A 21,244-nucleotide genomic window follows, 5' to 3' on the forward strand; every position below is an offset into this window, starting at 1 on the left:
AACGTCCAATTCCAGAGTTTCCAGATACGTGTTGATGACGTTAGCAATAATTGATCAAGCACTGGCGTGCAAAAAAATCATTTTGGCGTATCTATTCATATCATATGGCCATTTTTCCTTGAATACTTGGCTCAAATGCTTCATTTGTTGTCAATAGAGAGCTCCTGTTATGGTTTTACTTTTAATTTTTCGTCCACGAATTTTTCAACAATCATTCGACGTGCCTCGGCTGCAGATTTTTAAATTAAAAGTGAAAATTGAAAATTTTCCCCAAATAACGCTTGGGCGGCTAGAATTCCAACATTTTCACATCACAAAACAAAAAAGGTAAATCGAAAATCGACAAGAGTGATGATTTGCTGTTGTTAACTAATGCAGATATTGATTAATTATATTTACGCCAGCCATTTATACATATTTTATTGGAAAACTTTGTGTAAATCGCCTAAGTATTGCATTGAGATTTCTGTAAGAATACAACCCTTCAGAAACGCTTGGTTTTCATTCCATAATGAAAATCCAGGAGATTTTTTATTGGGGGCTTCTTTCTGCTGTCAAAATTATGCTTTGACAGCCCACGTCCCTCAGTACGAAAATTTGCGAAAAAGTGGCTATCAAACCGAAAAACTTGCAAAGTTAACTCGGAAAGGTGTAGATTTCTTTAAAATTGTGTCGTTCTCGTAAAGTAGTCGCGGATCCATCAGCTGCAACTGCATTTCGTTGGCAGGATGGCCTTTTCGGTGCTTAATTCGGTAGTTAAGCGGGCGGCTTCGAATGTTTATATAACCAATTGTTTGCTGAAAAACAGTGGAGCTTTATATAATTCCCAGCAGGTTCGCAATGCCGGGAAGTGGTTCCCGGACTCCGAGTTTATCCAGCAGTTCAACTCGGCCGTAATGTACCCGGACGAGGTTACGTCCAAATGGAAGCTGCCTCCGTGGAACAGCAAGATCGCTCCGGTCGAGAAGACAGTGCGAAATGTTAAGCTGAACTTCGGTCCTCAGCATCCAGCTGCTCACGGTGTGCTGCGTTTGGTTTTGGAGCTGGATGGTGAAACCGTAATGCGGGCTGATCCGCACATTGGTCTTTTGCATCGCGGTACCGAGAAGCTTATCGAGTATAAGACGTATACTCAAGCGTTGCCGTATTTTGACCGGTTGGATTACGTTTCGATGATGTGTAATGAGCAGTGTTATTCTTTGGCGGTGGAGAAGCTGCTGAACATCGACGTTCCATTGCGGGCCAAGTATATTCGTGTACTGTTTGCGGAGATAACTAGGATTCTAAACCATATTATGGCTATCGGAACTCATGGATTGGATGTGGGTGCTATGACTCCGTTCTTTTGGCTGTTCGAGGAACGCGAGAAATTAATGGAGTTTTATGAGCGTGTGTCCGGTGCCCGTATGCATGCTGCATACATTCGACCGGGTGGAGTTTCGTTGGATATACCGCTTGGACTGTTGGATGATATTTACGAATTTTCTGCCAAGTTTGGAGAGCGGTTGGATGAGGTAGAGGATGTTCTTACAACCAACCGCATCTGGGTGCAGCGTACGCAAGATATTGGCGTTGTATCAGCTGAGGATGCTTTGAACTACGGTTTTAGTGGTGTGATGCTCAGAGGATCTGGAATTAAGTGGGATCTTCGCAAGTCCCAGCCGTATGATGTTTATGATCGGATGGAATTTGATGTTCCGATTGGAACCAAGGGTGATTGCTACGATCGCTATTTGTGCCGTGTTGAAGAAATGCGTCAGTCCCTGCGTATTATCGATCAGTGTCTGAACCAGATGCCAGCTGGAGAAATCCGAACGGACGATGCTAAACTGTGTCCGCCGACCCGTGCCGAAATGAAGAACTCTATGGAAGCGCTGATTCATCACTTCAAGTTGTTTACTCAGGGCTACCAAGTACCGCCAGGATCCACGTACACCGCTATCGAAGCCCCTAAGGGAGAGTTTGGGGTCTACTTAGTCTCCGATGGATCCAGCAAACCGTACCGCTGCAAAATCAAGGCTCCGGGTTTTGCCCATCTGGCGGCACTTGATAAAGTTGGCAGACACCACATGCTTGCTGATATCGTGGCTATTATTGGAACACTGGACGTCGTGTTCGGTGAAATCGATCGTTAATAATTGTTATACGAAGCAAACGAACAGTAGACAGACATAGTGCGCGCTGAAATCAAATTTTAACTGAGATATTTCGTGTAAACTATTGAAGTAAACAGCGGAAGAATAAAGAACTTGTTTGTGGAATGAAAATAGTGTTTCAATTGTTGGTGGGCTCGAGAGGGATTTTGTTGTGTAAAATTAGCATACTTTCGTAACACGTTTTCCTGCTTTTTTTCTCTAGTGTTAGATCATGTCAATAAGAACTTTATTTTGTCAAAAGCCTAAAGTGTCCGAGGTACTGACGGCATATTTAAAACAGTGCAATGAACCACCGTGGACGTCCTATTTCATCAAGGTAAATTTTCGTTGAATTTTCTACCACGAAATGTTGAGGAATCATTCTTCTCTTTTCATAGTACCGGGACGTCGCAAACGATCACTTCGGCCGGTCACATTTCAACTGGACTTTGGACACGGGAACAAACTATCATATATTGCGCACCGGTTGTTATCCCTATATGAAATATCATTGTACCAAGCGGCCCGTTCAGGACCTCACCGTAGACGATACGTTTTTTCGATTTATTAAAGTCATCAATCTTGGCCTTCCGCAGCTCGGGTACGGATTTGCGGCCCGTTTTCTGATTCGACACGTGGAATGGGTGGATATGGGAGCGAAGTACGGCAAAGTACCCATTTACTTCCTCTACGAAGAAGATAAAGGTTCGGAGTATTAATAGAGTAGAACGTGCGTTCGTCAGATCCGATTTGTAAAGTTGAGTTGACCAAATTATTCTTTTTTCCAAATTATGATGAGAAAAACGTTGTAAAATGTACGAAATAAAACAAAAACATCATGATTTGTTATAATCTCCAAAAGACTGTGAAATTATCACCATCCTCATTGATTGGCGATCGGTTCCAAAAGAAGTTTCCTTTTATTCCTAAACTTTTGCTTATCAATCGCTCGCCATTCGCTGGTTCGTTTTCGACCTGATCCGAATTTAGTTTACAGAAGACAAGAACTTCTTGGAAAATCATAAAGTAAATATAGGTAAGTATAATAGTACCTGTAAACTGGAAACAGATGTAAACTTTACTCTTACAGTGTAATTATGATGCCTTAATTGTTTACAACCAAATGCTTTTATAGTTTAAAAATAAATCAATCAATAAAACTTAGAATACTAGTGCTTGCTTCTCGTACCAATACGGACGATTTGATAGAGTGAGAAAGCGGTTCTTCTGCCTGTTCGATTTGACGCAAAACGTGGTATTTGAATTGACTCCGTTGCATCGGATAGGTTAGTCCCGGTACGCCGCACCGCTTTGTGACGATTCTAACGAAATTTCTATATAATATGCAGTATATAACATGGCCGTGCCGTTTTCTTTGCATAGTAGTGGAAGCGGAAGAGTTTCGTTTCAATTTACTGCTGCGGCATTTCTACACGCTCTAATAGTCTACAATTTTCTACGATGCCTATCAACTAACATGTTTCCTTTAATGGGTAAATTAATTATTTTTGCTGTTTTTTTCCTGTGTTTGTTTAAATTAACTTTTCTCTTTTCGACACAATCAACCGCGCGTTTAGTGGTGGTATGGCGAAATGAAATATACTAGTTGACATTCGGTCGGAATGTCGGCCGGCTAAATTCTTCTCGGTTGCATCAGCATACTAATACCTGTAGTAATTGGGCTTGAATGGACCCGCCTTGTTCAGACCCATGTAACGAGCCTGCTCGTCTGTCAATTCCGTCAAGTGGGCATCCAGCGTTGGCAGATGGAGGCTGGCAACATATTCATCTGTTGGGGAAAGTTTGCAAGCATTAATTTATCGTGCTCGAACACAAAATGCTATCACTTACCCATCTTTTTCGGCAACAGATACACGTCCGCCTTGTAGCGACCGGACGGTGCGTTGAATAGTTCTATTAGAGCCAATGCTTGGGTGGCCGCTGTGATAGAAGCCACGAACGAGGAAACACTTGAGCAAGATAAATTCACGAGACGTCCTTCGGCTAGCAGGATGATCCGCTTCCCGTCTGGGCCAGGCCAAATGATGTGATCTACTTGGGAACGCATCTTCTCCCACTGCAGTTCCGAAGTTCGCAGACTGTTGACGTCGATTTCCGTGTTGGAATGGCCCATGTTGCACACGATGCACCCATTCTTCATCTTGTCCATGTGCTCACGGGTCACCACATTTTTGTTACCAGTGCACGTGATCACGACGTCAACGGTCCTTATCACCTCGTTCAGCTTGACCACACGGAAACCATCCATGCAGGCTTGGAGGGCACAGATCGGATCGATCTCAGTAACGTACACGATGCAACCCAATCCCTTTAGGGCTTGGGCACATCCTTTGCCCACCTCGCCGTAGCCGCAAAGAACCACTTGCTTGCCACCAATCATGATATCGGTGGCTCTCTTCAAACTGGAAAAGAAAGTTCATGATATTAAATTTGCTCAACTTTCCCAGTAGAATTTTCTGAGCCAACAGCTCGAAAATAAGTCAGTAATTCAGTATACCTATCAATGACCGACTCCTTACAGCTATACAGACTGTCGAACTTGGTCTTGGTGATGGCATCCTTCACGTTCATGGCCGGTACGGTCAGTTTGCCCGTCTTCGACAGCTGGTACAGTCGGTGTACTCCCGTCACACTTTCGTCCACAATTCCCTTGATCATCTTGAACATGACGGGATATTTTTTCAGCATCAGATGCGTAGCATCACCGCCATCGTCCAGGATCATGTTCGGTTGCCAGTTTTCCGCATGGACACATTTATCGATACACCACCAGAAATCCTCCTCGATTTCACCACGCCAGGCAAAGATGGGGACGCCACTTTCCGCCAGTGCCGCGGCAACCTCGTTCTAAAAGAAAAAGCCATTGCAGAATTAGGATGCATTGTAAGTAACCCTCGGACCTTACAATTCGTCATTCAGGAAAGACTATAATTATGAAGAGTTCATTGATCGGTATTGATTTCTTTATACCGGAAGCTGATCAATGGAACTTCCATTTATAAAAGAAACTATAAAAAATAATTGGAGAAGAGTTAAAAACAACGCAACCGCAGACTTTTCCCCACCTGACAGCAAGTTTTGAGGGTGTTGAGCTCACGAAAAATTTCTCCTATTCGTTTCTATTTCGTCCAAGCAAGACGTAAATTTCAACTAAAAAATAACAGTTCATTACTACTATCTTTTCTGCAAGCTGCGAAGAATTTAAATGCGATCACCGACGTCTGGAGCGGACGGAGTAAACATCGAAGAAGCGGATTGTGAAGTCACTTATGGTGAGTTTTATTGTGAACAAGTATCTTTGATTTTTTCGTGATAATGACACTGCACAGTGCACAGTGATCCAGGAATGAAATCTAGCGGAACAAAATTAATAACTCCGGATCGTGTTGGTTTTTTGAGATAGTGATTTCGCCAATGTTTATTAGAACAATCAAGGAATATTTTTGTATGAAAATATTTGTACTGAACGAGTACTAAATTAGTACTAATTTTTTTTGTCTTCATTTTTTCAATTTAGAAGGATGGTTTCTTCTACAAAGTTGTTCATTAGCCAATAATATGAAAGTCTTCCAAAGTCACAACTATTCAAGAATGCATCGTGTATGAGATATTGATTTTTTTGGACAAATGGACAAAAAATCTCCGTAGACATTGGGCATAATATTGCAAACAAAATAGCACGTTTATTCCTAATTTTGTAGAGTTTTACAAAATTACTCACAGAAGAAAAGCTCCAAGGAGTTCCGGGCTGAAATTTGTCTGCAGACACCTAGTTTAATATTCTTTCAGCCCTGAGAGTTTCAGGTTGCGCTTTCGTGCGCTAATGGAGACATGACAAATTTTAGTTTTTTTAGATACCTTAAAAGCTACATGCCATAGGCATCCTATTTCTGCGGCAAAGATCAAAGTTCAAAGGATTTATGATTAGAAACTCATAAAGTTTGTTAGTACACTTAGAAAAAAATGAAAATATCGGTTTTTTGTCGCACCGCTAAATTGTAACGGAGGCAAAAGCCCATGTGGGGAAAATTCGCCCCCAAAAAACCGTTTTCTTCATGAATCGTATTCTTACTTATGTCTCGTCAAAAAAGCTAACTCCAACTAAGAAGTGAACAGGAACTGCTGCCGCTGAGACCCAGCTCCAATAAGCAACACGCTCGAGCAACTGTGGGTCACTCTTACATTATCACTCTTACATTACTGCTCCTCCGGTGATTGTAACTCGCGATGATATTGACCGGAGACAGCGAAGCTCAGAGTAGTAGGCGTAAAGGCGCGTGTATTCCTAATAATATAAGTACGGAATACAACAAACACCCGAGCGATATCACAGAAGATCAATACATCTAGTCGCGATGATGGGTCCATACAGCAGTAAAAAATTAAAAGTCGAAAAAGTTTCCAAACTACTGTCAGAACAGATGTTTGCACACTAGCTTCATCATGGGGAAGCCTAAAACAAACCCACGGTATGGACATCTTCTAAATTTCTAATCAAGCTGTATTTCTAAACGGATTACTTGCCGACCTCAACTGCTAACCTGAAGGGCCAGTTCCTACCTCACAACAGTGTATGTATTGGGCTGGCACAATACTTAGTGTCAAAACGTGTCAAGCATATCGGCAATAAACATCACTTTGTTCGAAACAACGTAGTAGCGGGAATCGTGCAAATTCAACCTATTTACCCCCATGGAACAACAAGCGGAAGTTTTTCACCAAATCCAAATTGTTTCTCGTCTCTACTACATTATTTGTCGGACCTCAACAAGAAGTTTTCAATTTTTACCAAGTTGCAAAATAGTAGCCCCAAAACGGTTCTGTTTGTGTTTGTGCCAATTTATCAGAGTTGGTGTTTAAAAAAACGTTGTTTGACGTCATTTTGATAAGTTTCTAGTAGCTCCACCGTGTTAAACAATTCGGTTGTTATATGTTCTTCGATATGAGAGCTGATATTGAATTAGTCAATTTGATTTGAGCTTTATGTAAAATTAGCACTAGAGCCTGTGTGAAGTAGACGTAGGCTGCATTAGAGAAAAATATGCTTTGAAATTGTTCTTAGGTATAATTAAAATCACTCCATTTCAATGACGCTACAGTACTAGAAAAATCAGTACTGAACACGTGACAGCGAACATTTTGCTTTGTGCTACAAAAGAAAAGAAAACCCATTATTCTCAAGGTGTCGCGTCGTACGCCAAAGCAAGTTCTATAAATTAGCAATTTATAGTGCATGTTGTATCTACTCAAAACTACTCGTAATTTTTGCTCAGTATCCTACAAATTAAGGTCATACGAAACAATTACTAACTGTAAGTGACGCCTAGCGCTCGTTTGTCAACGACGGACAGCACTCAACGCCAAACACGATATTACACTTTCCCTTGAGGCGCGTTATCTTCTCTCGGGGCTTTTCGATAAGAAACCTTTTCTTCTGCTTGTTCAGTGGCAATGCCAATCTATTGGAATTAATGCGCTACCTACGTACGTACCTGTGTCGAGTAGATGTTGCAGGCGGCCCATCTGACATTGGCCCCAAGACATATGAGCGTTTCGATCAGTACGGCGGTTTGTGCGTTGATGTGCGTACAGCCGACTATGTTCGCCCCCTTAAGCGGCTTATCCTCGAGGGCTTGCTTGCGGAGAGCCAAAATACCGGGCATTTCCTGTTCGGCAATTTCGATCTCATGTCGACCAAACGAGTGCTGCTTTATGTTGCGCACGCAAAAATCCGACTGCCCTTTGGAGTTTTGCTGCACCTTGTCCCGAGGGGACAGATCGTCCTCTTCGGAGCTACTCTCGGTATATGAACCTACAAAAGAGTAATCCATATGATTGGCTACAAAACCCAAAATCTTATTAGTTCCACTTACTCATACTCATCTTGACGACGGATTGATAAAGACTGACTGACTGAAGCTAAACGGCAAATTCTGCACTGGAAGCAGAAAATAAGTTCTATTTGTCGCGCTTCGCGATATCAGCTCCAACCCCACACAGTGCTCTGGACCGACGAACGTATCCGCTACTAGATCGCTTGTCGTGGTCGCGTGTATTGAAGAAGATTTCAATAGCAGTGCTTTGCTTACAAATCACGATAACCGCTGGCGATGCCTTCGCCTATTGCATAACGACTGAGTGCCGCCGCTGCTGCTATTGTCAGACCTTTTTTACTAATATCTCCAACGATAATTGCCAAATAGTCACCCATCGAATGACGTCCAAACTGCCGTACGAGTGTGCTTTGCCGTCCTAATTTGCCCGATACTAGAAAAAAGAAGCAAAGAAAGTAGACAACGGTGAATTACAATATTTGTCATTTTAATAGCAGTTGCTGTGTTATCTAAGATACCATTTTTAATTTGGAAGATTCCACCGAGGTACTACACTCCGATGTGAACTTATTCGAACCAACCGAATCTGCCCAATAGCGCAATCGCCCGCAGATTAATGAAACTGAACGATCATTGATCGATGGTAGCTGGCGAGCAGCAGGGAGATGGGACGGCTTAATTGAAGCCAATTTAGAAAATTTTGTAAGCTTCACTGCAGAGAAAGAGTCTCCGATTACAATGCAACCAATGTTGCTGTAGCTTGGCTGTGCGTCGAATTATGAGCTATAACGTGTTATGATTGGGATAGAATAAAACGCTTTTGGAGTTCGGACGTTGGCAACACATAAGCCAGTGCTATTATCTGTCTATGGCTTTTGAATAAAATATAAACGAAAGCCTATTACTTGTCTACGATATGATTCTGAACATTATATGGACATTATCTGATGAATAAAGCTTCCTGTTATAGAAAAGAATAGAAAACTGAATCAGTGTTTGCTAATATGATACCCGACAAGTTATCAGCACTTTCTGATTGACACAGAAAATTTTAGTGGTTATGCAGGAAACAATCGTGTTACAGAAGGCATGACACATCAACTTAATGGTATATTGCAATCATGTGGCACACTTCTCGATTTCAATTTGCAGTTTGACGTGCTAGGTATGTCTAGACTTTGAAGAGGAAAAATTGTGGCTTACTTCCATGAGAAAAATTCATACTCGCTTACCACTTTTTTTTTTATTTTGAGGAAATGTGCTACCTTCGGTCATATTTGAAATACCAATATAAAATTTTCAAAATCAAAATCTAATTACCTATCATGAAAAATCGATGTTACCTATTCAAAAAAAAAGCTTGTTTACATATCTCCTTGCACTGGTGGGTATAATTTCTATCTTTCCCAAAACCAGAAGTTTAGCGTATTCAGTATACTATGATTTTATTTACACTACCGTTGCTAGGAAAGATGCCGCGTCAAACCAATATTTTAGTTTCGTTTTTCTGCATTGTTGTAGCGTGGTGATTGAGAAATTTCGACTATTTAGTTGCAAAACTCAAGGTATTTTGGAATGCCCAAGTGTGCAGTCCCCTGTTGTGTGCTGGAAAAAGTAGCAGTTTTCATTGTTTTCCGAAGGAACGGACAATATAGAAACAATGGCTGAAATTTTGTGCCGTTGAAATAGATATGAAGGTCCTTTATGTATGCTCAAGACATTCTTAGCTGCATGATTTCGAAAATATCTATCGTGATTATACTAGAAGAAAACTATAGTAAAAACAGGTACGTACTGACAAAATGTGGAAGAGTACCGTCGAAAAAACGAAACACCGTCTCCGAGAAATTCACTTCAAGTGAACCGCTCAAAAAGAACTTATAAGGAAACTTTTAAAAATAAACGAAGACAGCCCTTCTTCAAATGAACATGAAATGCCAAGTAACGGAAGAAATCTGGATTCTGTATGCGTCTCGCATTTTTTTTTTCGGCCATTTAGAGTACAATAAGCAGAGGCTCGTTACAGACCTTCAGACAGTCAACGACTTTTATGGGAACCGATACATTTGATACTAAAATGCTGTGGCAAAGTATCTAAGAGGTAGATGCTGTAATTTCAACCAGTCTGTAGGATAATGGCGCCCAGAGCAATCATCTATTCACCGACGATGTTATAGAGAGCATGGAATCGATTGGAAAAGTGTAGAGACCAAAAAAATTAAAACAAAATTACTGAGCTTCCTGCAACTATCGCTAATCTTCAACGTAATATTCGTGAATTAGGCTCGGGGGTAATTAACAAAAGAACATACAAAGTTTCTAAATTAACAGTTGTGCAGCTTCGTGAAAAAGAAAAGTGACCTTCAGAAAAACGAACGAATCAACGACCTGAATCAAGTCTTAAATCAGAGGCTCCCAAATCTTTTGCTCAGCGAAGCAACTTTTCAAGCCAAAATATTTGGCGGGGCAGTTGCATCTTTGAATATATGGGTAAATTGTTTCAAAAATGCAGGTTAATTCTTAAGTTGGATAAGTCAATCAAGACCCCGCTGCGACTTGACACCTATGAGTAGGAAAACCTCCTTATCTTAACCTATTCGAGTGCGAAGGGGATACGGGTAACCTTGGTGAAGATCGGGTATTAAGTCCGTAGTAATTCTTGGTAGAACTAGTATACTAACGGAGAAGAATTCCCTAAATAGTCCTGCTTCAACTCGTTGTAACTGCTTACTTCTTCTTTCAGATAATAGAAGGTGCGATTAATCCGCTAACCCGCCAGATATTTCTAAAGATCAGTGAAAAATTTTCTATTATTTTCTCCGTCCAGTCTCGCATCCGTTTCCGCAGTTTCTGCGTTGTCTCAACAAGCTTTAGTAAAAGGCGATCTATTAGCCCAGAAGGTCATCTTTCTAACACGTGCTAAGGCCGACAAACACTCCCTGTTCAGAATGAGACTAGATTTCTTCGGAACCAGTTCGGCAGAGTGATAAACTTTTTAGCGTAATCCCTTTCAGTGGTCTTCGATGGAAGCCAACGGGTCAATGTTGTCATCATGCTTGGCCTTTCTTTCTTAACGACTTAGTTGATTAGCCACAGATGGTCGGAGGTGATCCAATGGCATCACACTAGCGTAAACGGCACGATAATCATCAACAGAACGCTCAAGAACGTGAACAGAAACAACGCTCGATAGGCCATTTGGATCGAGACGGACAGTCTCCTTCGAAGCGCTCTGAACGTAGATCGATATGCAGAAAAACGAGGCCATAAGGGCCAAAGTGACCAATGCAGCATCATGATGTCCGATGCGAAGATCGAATAGAATGGCATCGAAATACTCCACGAGAATCCAGCAACCCTTTTTTTCAGCAGGAGGCAGCCTAATAAGCTGATGGTGTAGAGCAGTAAATATAGACGAAGTGACATCACCAATTGCCGCAACTCTTGTAGCAATACGAACGCCATAGAGTGATACTTGATCTGTTTGAGATGCAGGAGCGGAAAAGCAGGAACCACTTGAGAACGGATACACAAAACACTATCATAATGCGTACGAACATCAGTATGCACGCCGCGATAGAAAATCTTATAAACAAGGTCAACGTAATGATCTAAATCAGCGGTTCTCAACAGGGTAACGAAAATGTTTTCAACATCAAATGAACTTAGGACCAGATGCTCTTTTTTACGCTGGTTAGAAGCGTCATAGCTGCCCCTAGAGAAGGATGGAGCTCCGGGTAAACACAAAGCGGAAAAACGAGACAAGCGTGAAAACACCCCAATAAGCCGCGTGCTTTTGTATGTACCGGCAAACGGGACGATAAACACACCATGGAGGGTCTCAAGTGCCCGGCAAGCAAGCCGGTTACTGAACCTCAGACGTGAGGGTGATTCAATTAAACCTGAACCACTACTATACCAAACAGCATGCGAGTCGCAGTCTGACATTGGCATCATATCGGAACCTTACCGCATCCCATACGGAAACGGTAACTGGATATCGGACGGCTCTGGCAAACCGGTTATATGGACGACAGGCAGGTTTCCGGCCCAGAAAATTATGTCTACCTCGAAAGAGGGGTAAGTAGCTTCCAAAGTGGACGGAGTATTCTACTGCAGTTGCTAGGCTCCGCCGCGTTGGTCTATCGAAAGGTTCACCCAGATGATCGACCAAGTGCCGAACGTCGTCAGTTGTCGCAGGCGACTTTAACGCTTGGGTTGTCAAGTGGTAAAGTCGCTGTACAAACCCGAGAAACCAGATCCTGTTGGAAACTTTAGCGAAGCTCAACTTGGATCTGGCAAACATTGGTGATAAATGCACCTACAGCAGAAACGGTGGGGAGTCGATCATTGATGTGACGTTCTGCAGCCCGGAGTTTAGCACGAACTGGAGAGTAGACGATAGTTATACTAATAACCACAATTCGGTGCGCCATCATGTAGATCAATAGAGCCAATACTCCAACCAACCACGGCTGGAAGACATCACACTTTGATGCCGATGTATATGGGGAAGCAATTAGAAGAGAACATGAAGGTAGGAAGTCTTACCCGAGTGTTGATCAACCAATTGCTATATAGGAGCGTCAAAAGCGCAATTAAAGCAAGCAAAAGAGCCTGCTTTGACAGACTATGCGCTAGTGCCAACACGAATTCGTGGGGTGACGTCTAAGGGATCGTAACGGCTAAGACTAGAGGAGAGTCGGCACCGGCCGACCAATCACCATCGATGTTAGCGCGGATCATTGAGGGACTATTCCCACGCCACGATCCGAGTCCTTGGCCTCCGGTTGGCGAACCACCACAAACTGTGAGTAACGTGAGCCGTACATAGATTGAGGAGTCGGTAAGGGTTACAAATGAGGAACTCTTTGATATCACAACTTTTTTGAAAATAAGCAAGGCGTCAGGACTAGACGGAATTCCCACTAGGTGACCCGTGGGCATATAAACCAATCAATCTGCTAGACACAGCGGGTAAGATGCCTGAGGATTATCCTTAATAGACTCGTAGGATCCACCGAAGATGAAAACGGTCTATCAAGCAGCCCGTTTGGTTTTTGAAGGGGAAGGTCTACGGTGGATGCTATTCTCTCTGTCACTAAGACAGTCGAGATAGCACTCCAACTCTCGACATGAAAAACGCGTTTAATAGCGCCAGTTGGAACTTTATAGCTCTCGCTTTAAGTTGCTGTATAAGATCTTGGAATACTTCCAGAAACGAGTGGCGAATGACCCTAAGGGTTAAAACCACCAGATATATAAAGCAAAAAATACTTCCAGAAACGTACACTCGTTTACATTACAGTCGAGGGTCTGGAATGCGTCCCAGACACCGCAGATGCTGTGGAATGTTATATATGGCGTGTTGAAACTAAAGCTCCCACCCGGCTTTGCGGACGACATAACTCTAGAAGTCTATGGCGATGCTTTATAAGAGGTAGAGTTGAAAGCTGTACTTTAAACCGCAGCAGACTGGATGCACTCCATAAAACTGAAGCTAGCGCACCACAAGACGGAGGTGATTGTGGTAAACAAGCGAAAATCGGAGTAGGAGCCGAAAATTAGTGCCGGTGAATGCACTATAGCCTCAAAGTGGAAACTCCTAAGAGTGATGATCGACGACAACCTCACCTTTGGGAGCCACGTTGAATACGCCTGCAAGAGGGCATTATCGCGCATGATGAATGATAGCTCAGCGATATATGACAGCAAGCGCAAAATGCTTGCCAGCGTGACTACATCTATACGCAGGTATGAAGCGGAAGTTTAGTCTAAGGCGTTCGATACTAACTGCTAGAGATGTAAACTGGACAAGCTCATGTGCCTGAGGGTTAGGAAGCCCCGTTAAGGCGCACGCGATCGAGAGCGCACGTATCCAGGTATGATGATTATCAAAGTGGTGGTTCTCTTTCTTACCGTTTTCTTAAGGATAATGTTCCACAGGACTGCGACCCGCTCGTTAGCATAGAACTCTGGAATGTTTCAGCGATGCAAGGCGCGACTTGTCGTTAAGAAATGTTTACAGAAGCCAGGAGTTTACTATGAAAAAGTTGGAGTAAAATAATCAAGCCGTGCGTAAAACGCAAAACAATATAAAGTGGTATAAGAAATGGGTTGTAGCGACCGCAGGCATTTTTTTTTTGTAAAAAAAAAAAACATTTAGAAATCGGTTATTTTTTGACCATCCTGCATTCTTTATCATATATTATACAATATGTAGTAAACATCAGTATACCATTTTGATTATTGGCGGCTATTAGTCAAAATTGGTGACCATGTTTCGTCTCCGTTAAGTGAAATCTGGCGTTCCACAAGGTAGTCATCTTGAACGTCCTCAAATTGCAGGAGAAATCTTATCTTTATACTCTTTCGTTCATGTGTTCAAAACGTATTCGTTAGTGGAAGCATGGTGAATATTATACTATGATAGTATTTAGAAAGTAAATTCAATTTCTAAACTCTATAGCTTCGTGACCTTTGATATTGAAAATCCTGTAATCAACACAAGATAGCTAAGACATTGTTGTTGTTGTTGTGTTTTAGTTTTCTTATGGCTAGGCTAGAGGAGCACGACATTGAGTCACGTGTCAAATTTCCATGCTTACTGTGCTAATGATTTGCTCTTAGTGACAGCGTTTTTTTCTCACCTTCCAATTTTTTACATAGTGTAACGGAACTATTATTGTTCATATCAAACCATTTTTCTAGAAGATTAACTCTACAACACTCTTTGGGCATTCAAATCTTATATGTATATCGTAATCGTATGTTTACCGAATCAACAAATTAAAACTGTTAGTCAAATATATTGATAAGCGTTGGAATATCTTAGCAGGGGGCGAGGAAAATATAAGAGAAAGAGATTTAAAATATAATTGTCCGAAATGAAAACAGAACGCAGATATCAATCGTACTGAAGACAAATTCAGATTTACTGAAAACAACCTCAAATACCTGATTAATGACATCAATAATAATTTCAAAATAAAATCTTGGTCACCTAAATTCCCGTGAACTAGATATGAAAATATTTTGGTACCTAGAAATAAAAAAAAAGTTTGTACACATCTGATAGCACGTTGCATTAGGTTTGAACCAATTGCACGATCTCTCGGCCCAGTACGAACGGCTCTGTCTTCAAAACTGAAACAAACGTTGCCTTCGCAACGAAGGCACCGGAACATACACGTGATGGTGCGCATCGGACCGGTGCGACACCTTAATCCTCCTAGCCAACCCTGCGGTGGCTTTAAAATGTATATGGCACGTGTATCATTCGTTAACCTTCGTCAGCTTTCCGCTGGCACCGATCGGACCGCCCTCTCTAAACCTTATCTTGCTGTCGCTATCCACCTGCTGCATGTGAAGGCATTGTTTGCACGATGTTTTCGCTGAAAGCTGCCATCATGTGGAGCGGAATGGAGTAGAAAAAAATCAGCACACGCTGGAACCACATGAATGAATGGTGGAAATATTAAGTGACGGCTATAGTTTCTGGACTATGGAGTGTCAACTAGTCGAAACTTATTAGCAATAGAGATAGAGTGCCAGCGATGTTGGTAGAAAAGGCAGAGAAGAAAACACACATGTAGGAGCATGTTGTGTGGAACCGGTTTTAATTGGATGGTTAAAAGAGTAGACACACGCAATTAAAGCGAAAAATAGCGTTGACAAGCAATGACCTAGTTTAGGGTTGATTTTGTTAGACTGTTCAATCCATATAGATCTCTGCGTTCAGCAGAATAGATGAGATTGTACAATCAATCAAGCTAGAGCTCGTAAAAATTAAATCAATACATAGATAAAATAAATGGAAATCACGCTTAGAGTTTACCATGAGGTAAAAACGATAAATTACTATCCTCTGTTGGTTAGTCATCACGATGCAAACCGCATGAAAACGACTGCTTCCGCGTTATTCACAGCAGTGCCAGTACAAGAGGAAAAATAAGAGAATTACCATCCGCTACACCACTGCGAATAATAGCAGTTATGCAACAAAGTGCGTTGTCACAGACCTATAACTAGAGTCGTCGCTGTGTGAAGCCGCATCGAAAACACTCTACTTTTATCTAAATTGAAATTAATTCATACTCTACACCAGGAAGGGTTCACTGGTAACCGTTCCCTTTTTTCGCAGTATGAACAAATGCTGTTTTGTCTTTAAATGTTGATTTTTTGAATTCATTGCCACCTAAATGCACCTAGAAGCAGTAGATAGAATGCAAATAAACCTATGTTTGCGTGACTGGTGTTTAAATGCATCAGAAATCGATATCAAAATACTAGCCAACGGTGGCTGATGTGGTCAAGGTCACTGACAACGTATCAGCAACGGTAGTGTCGTGGCGTATATCCGAAGGACTAGCACAGATAAAATATATTGTCTAATTTTGGTACATGAGAACTGTTGAGCAATCGGCCAATCAGCCGTAGTGAATTCCAATAGAGATGGTACTTAGCCTGTACACTTTTGCCTAGAGATCGGCGGATAAAAAGTATGTACTTTTTCTCTCCTTGATTTGCACTATGTCCACCCACGTTAACAATTACTACACGAATTCAATTCTTCAACTAGTCGATGTTTTGACCTGAACTGCCCGCAAAATGATTGCAATTGATGATGGCTGCCTTCGCTTTTGCCAACGACGTTGTCCACTAATGGTTTCCCTTCCAGTTTAGTGTTAGATCCAGATTACATTCCTCACACACGATGTTTCATATTTTACCACTCAAATAGTTAACAACTCCTCCATTAAGTTTATTTCACTCAGTAACGATTGGCAAGGGGGAGCATTTTAGACCGAATTTATACTCGAAGGAAAGCCAATTACCTTTATTATTCCAGTCAAAAATAAGCACCGTTTGTTCACTACACAAGAAGACGGAGGAAACTTTTTGATTGCGTTGCGAATTCTCTCTCGCAAACAGGCTCGCAGACTATAGTCCGATCCGATCAGTGCTAATCAGACGTCTCGTTGGCAGAGGTGCCAGCACGTTTCGAAGAAAATCTAGTAGAGTTCATTTTTTGGTTGAGATCACATGACTATACGATGGTAGATTGTAATGTTTCGTCCAAAGTTTGAAAATTGGTCTTAAAACAGGCTATTTATCGAAAATCTGAACAATTTAAAAGTTTATTGGCACAAAATCAGAAATCTGATGAATTTCAGATTTATCTGGTATGATGGCTACCTTGCTCATTGGTTTCATATGCGTTACACAAATGTCTGACAATCAAATACGTTCGTTGAATTTTACTCCAAATAAAGTAGAATTATACTCATTTTTGTAAAACCCTTAACTTCTCCTACTTTGAAATAGGGGTGGGCGAAACGGTTCTTTTGTAAGAGCAGCTCTGAACCGCTCACTCACCATTCCGAACCGACTTATATGAACGGCTCATGGTTCACAATGATTCACGAGCGTTGACAGTTCGTGTTTTCTCGGTAAACTTCGGGTTCGCGTGAACCCATCAGTTCTGGGGCGCTCAAAGAACCGTGACTCTTTTTCGTGAGCCATTCGTTCTTTCGCTCTATTCTAAGAACCGGTTCATATGAACGGCTCGTGAGCCGTTCGTCCATCCCTACTTTGGAACAAATGTTGTAGTAACAATAAACATAAAACTGTTGTCATAACTACTATTATTGAAAATTGTCATTATAAAAAAATATTATGTTACAAATACAGTGAATACAATTGAAATTACTATGACCGCCGCGATTTTGTCGTTGTGTTCTTCACAACTTTTTGTATTGAAAATGACAACTTTTCTGCAGTAGAACATATTGTATCATGCATTCTAATCAAACACATTTTTGTCAGTGTAACCAATTGCATATAGTAAAAATGAGCACATATCAATGATAATTTGGCCCACAGTTTTTTCTGACAGCTAAGAAGACCGGTAACGGACGGTAACCGATATCATTTATGTTTTCCAAGTTGACCGATGCGGTTTTTGTTTCGTTGCGTCATTTCGTTATTTATGATAATGTGCGAAGGTGAGAATAAAGTGAAAATAATAATTGACGATATTTCGGTGTATCCTTCATTGATTCATGATAACTCTCAAATTATGTATTTTGAACGAATACATCTAAACATATTTTCAATTTTCAGAGCATAATGAAATTCGTGAGTTTCGAGATCTCTTCGGGAATGAATGGAGAAAAAAATCAATCCTAATCGGTAAGTTCCTGGTTACTCTTCATGTACTTCTCTGTTTGTTTTATAGTTTGGCTGCTGACTGGAGCGCAAATCTAATTAGCGAACAGCTGCCATCCTTCTCCAAAAACAACGTTTATTCTGCCAACTTTAAACGATCGATAGTTCCGGTACGTTTACCGTGAAAGTAAACGTTTTTTTTTATTTAAGACATGGTGCAACATCGATGAAGCTGAGTTGCAAGAAATTTTTTCTGTAGCGAAGTGGATGGGAAAGCGAAAATTACAAAAATGGCCTGAAAGTGTACTATTCCCGGAGGACGCTGAAGGACAGAAAGAAAATATTTTTCTGATCGGTCTATAAATTTTTCATTATCAATATCGGTTACCCAAAACATTCTCGATTACATACTAGAGACGAATGAAAAGGAAGGATTGTTCGAAACTACTATGATAAACATCGAAGATTGGACTCGCAGCACAGTAAATTTTTGACGCACATCATAGTGGACTATTATATTGCTAACGAATGCTACATCTCACTTGTCGATATGATCAAATTTGTGCAGTATACCGCTGATCAGTTTTCTCCAAAACTAATCGTGAAAAGCTCAACATGTTAACTTCTTAACATAATCATTCTATTTCTATTATTATCTTTTATTGCAGGAACCTCATTATAATTCTCGAGAATGCACGATAGGAAAAAAGCATTCCTCTGGACTTCTATATGATCACTTCCACAAAAAAAAAACTTTCTGTTGGAAAGACAACAATTTCAACGAACTGATACCGATTATTGGACAGTTCTATCACATTAATTTTTGTTGAATAAATATACTGGCCGAAGGACCAAGACTGTCCGACGAAAATGGATACCTTTTGGTAACCTGCTTTATAGAATAAAGTATAATAAGCCATATTAATTTTTCTCTGAGTTTTTAGATTGACGTGGACGTTGAACCATCTAGAGGACACATTTATTGCTTGAGGTAGAACAATACAAAAATCCCATTCTATACAAACATCTGATCAATTTAAGGCCCCTCGATTTACCTTATTGCGCATTATTGAATTCAAAGAGTTAGTTACTATATACGAGCTAGGTCAAGTTTTGACAGTCTAATTGTCTACTCGCTTGTCAGTAATGGCAGATAGCAGAATATTCAAGTCATTTTGTATCATTTAGAGTAAAAGAAGAAAAGCAAATGTTTCATATAATTAATATTGATCAGTTCGATGAACCTCCAATTTAAACACAACACAAACAGTTATTTTCGAATGAAGAAAAAGTTCAAATAAACATTGTATGTATCATGCTTATGTAAATGAATAAAATGTATTGGAATCGAACGTTTAATACTAAAATAAAAAAGAAAATGAAAAACTGTTAATATAACTGCGATGTGCTCAACCATATCATTCTCAATGTTCTTGAAAATACCATACCACACAGTTGGGTTTACTGCTAAATGGGTTAAATTCAAGCGCGAATCATGGTTGAAATACACCTGGTATAATTATCGAAAGTACTATGAAACATGGTATTTATTACTACTAAACCTTGATGTAGATCTTATAGTAAAAGCAACGACTTTCCTCTTAAAACAAATATTAGTTGTAGTCTGCACAAATCAATTGGTGTTAGGAACCATTCAAATATTACATAACGCGGAATTCGGCAATTTTCAATACCCACCCACCCCCATGTAACGCAATTTTACATGTTTGCCACATGCAATATAACGCTCCGCTGAATACCCCCCCACCCCCTAGAGCGTTATGTATTATTTGAATGATCCCTTAGGTATTTGAATCAACCCTAAAATATAGTAATTCTGACTGCAGAACTGTTTTCAGTGTACTGTTCCGCTGTTTCGGTATTTATTGGAAAACAAAATTGGGGTTCTGCTGCACGCGTAAGTGATCCGGGTTTCCACGAGTTTCTTCTATCATGCACTCTGGAAAAAAAATGCACGTAAAATTTACGTGGAAAGGTGACTGATTCTCATCCACCTTCTTTTCACGTAACTTTTGCCGATTTTTCGAAAGCCAACCATGTGTCAGTGTGTTAGTATCAACTTTAGTACCAACCATCTACGTGTTGGTCAGGTAATTAGAACCTGTTTTTCACGTACTTTTTTACGTGATATTTGGGTGAAAGCATAAACAGAACGCAAAAACCCCACATGATTTTCACATACTTTGTACTTTGTACGTGATAATAAGATGGAATCTACGTGAATTTCAAGCAATAGAGTTGTTTAGCTACATAAATTTTTCTATATCATCTGAAAGAGCTGCATGCACTAAGCAAACTTAAATTTCAAAAGAAAATTATCGTTTTTATTCAATTTTCAAATCACGAATTCGAACCGCTCGAAATCGTCCATGTACCAACTGTCATTCAAGCGATTTAGAGCGATTGTCATTCTTCATTTAAAAATTGAAGAACAATAATATAGAATTTTATCAAAACACGTTATGCTTAGGAAATTATACTCTTTTAGCTGATATGTAAAAATCAAAAACCCGTGAATAGCTAAACAACCCAATTAGAATACACAGCTTACGTGATATTTGAGAGTTATCTACATGAAAACTGAGGTTTGCGAATTAGGAAAAAGTTTATTGACGTAGAGGAAACGCACCAGCAGCTGCGGTACCGTAAAACTGGGTAATTTGATGCAATGAGGTGAATATAAACAAGATCGTCCAGGTCATTACAGTAGCAAATGTTTTAATCATTGTAATTGTTCTTAGGTCTAAACATATAACAGTTTTCTATGCGATGTAGCGATACAGGCTGACTGTCAAACAGATCTATCTTAATAATATCTACTAATCCTAATCTATTTTGTGCTTCATATGCGAGATAATGCTCATTGTAGTCACCTACATACCACATTTGGGCAATTAAATAAAATGAATTGTCAAAAAACAAGATTTATTCAATTTCGTATAAGAGTGTTACACTATTTTTAAACATGGCCATGAAATTTCCTGCCTTATATGTAGTGCCTTTGTAATTTAGACACCGTGACAGCATAATGTTGTAGTCAGTTTTTAAAGACAGCCGCTGAAC

The 21,244-nt window shown here is 40.4% G+C and overlaps 3 protein-coding genes and 1 long non-coding RNA gene across 6 annotated transcripts; 3 read left to right on the top strand and 1 right to left on the bottom strand.

Moving 5' to 3' along the window:
• The first annotated feature begins 560 nt into the window (after positions 1-560).
• On the top strand, positions 561-2,267 carry LOC129718042 (NADH-ubiquinone oxidoreductase 49 kDa subunit-like). The gene has a single exon (XM_055668443.1). The coding sequence runs from the start codon at positions 729-731 to the stop codon at positions 2,133-2,135; it is 1,407 nt and encodes a 468-aa protein (XP_055524418.1). The 5' UTR covers positions 561-728; the 3' UTR covers positions 2,136-2,267.
• A 63-nt stretch (positions 2,268-2,330) lies between these two features.
• Positions 2,331-2,974, top strand: LOC129718045 (uncharacterized protein C15orf61 homolog). The gene is made up of 2 exons (XM_055668448.1): positions 2,331-2,472; positions 2,534-2,974. The coding sequence occupies exons 1-2, from the start codon at positions 2,368-2,370 to the stop codon at positions 2,852-2,854; spliced, it is 426 nt and encodes a 141-aa protein (XP_055524423.1). The 5' UTR covers positions 2,331-2,367; the 3' UTR covers positions 2,855-2,974.
• A 62-nt stretch (positions 2,975-3,036) lies between these two features.
• On the bottom strand, positions 3,037-16,988 carry LOC129718043 (adenosylhomocysteinase-like 1). Of its 3 annotated transcripts, none has more exons than XM_055668444.1 (6): positions 16,828-16,988; positions 8,030-8,423; positions 7,649-7,968; positions 4,654-5,003; positions 3,987-4,558; positions 3,037-3,924 (listed from the first exon to the last, which is right to left on the bottom strand). In XM_055668444.1, the coding sequence occupies exons 2-6, from the start codon at positions 8,037-8,039 to the stop codon at positions 3,797-3,799; spliced, it is 1,380 nt and encodes a 459-aa protein (XP_055524419.1). In that variant the 5' UTR covers positions 8,040-8,423; positions 16,828-16,988; the 3' UTR covers positions 3,037-3,796. The 3 variants fall into 3 exon arrangements, with proteins under 3 accessions (XP_055524419.1, XP_055524420.1, XP_055524421.1); XM_055668445.1 differs by lacking the exon at positions 16,828-16,988 and adding an exon at positions 16,500-16,641; XM_055668446.1 differs by lacking the exon at positions 16,828-16,988 and adding an exon at positions 8,509-8,531.
• A 925-nt stretch (positions 16,989-17,913) lies between these two features.
• On the top strand, positions 17,914-19,556 carry LOC129718046 (uncharacterized). The gene is made up of 4 exons (XR_008726796.1): positions 17,914-17,997; positions 18,116-18,184; positions 18,829-19,044; positions 19,105-19,556. It is a non-coding gene; the product is annotated as an uncharacterized LOC129718046 (long non-coding RNA).
• Positions 19,557-21,244: the final 1,688 nt, after the last annotated feature.

The sequence above is a fragment of the Wyeomyia smithii genome, chromosome 1, assembly GCF_029784165.1.
Source record: "Wyeomyia smithii strain HCP4-BCI-WySm-NY-G18 chromosome 1, ASM2978416v1, whole genome shotgun sequence".
NCBI classification, from domain to species: domain Eukaryota; kingdom Metazoa; phylum Arthropoda; class Insecta; order Diptera; family Culicidae; genus Wyeomyia; species Wyeomyia smithii.

Bases quoted from the DNA above. Each gene is read 5' to 3' on its own strand.
- LOC129718042 (XM_055668443.1), top strand. From the start codon at position 729: ATGGCCTTTTCGGTGCTTAATTCGGTAGTTAAGCGGGCGGCTTCGAAT.
- LOC129718045 (XM_055668448.1), top strand. From the start codon at position 2,368: ATGTCAATAAGAACTTTATTTTGTCAAAAGCCTAAAGTGTCCGAGGTA. The intron at 2,473-2,533 runs GTAAATTTTCGT...CTCTTTTCATAG, and splicing joins GGACGTCCTATTTCATCAAG to TACCGGGACGTCGCAAACGA.
- LOC129718043 (XM_055668444.1), bottom strand. The intron at 5,004-7,648 runs GTACGTACGTAG...TTTTTCTTTTAG, and splicing joins GCAACATCTACTCGACACAG to AACGAGGTTGCCGCGGCACT. The intron at 4,559-4,653 runs GTATACTGAATT...TTTCTTTTCCAG, and splicing joins AAGGAGTCGGTCATTGATAG to TTTGAAGAGAGCCACCGATA.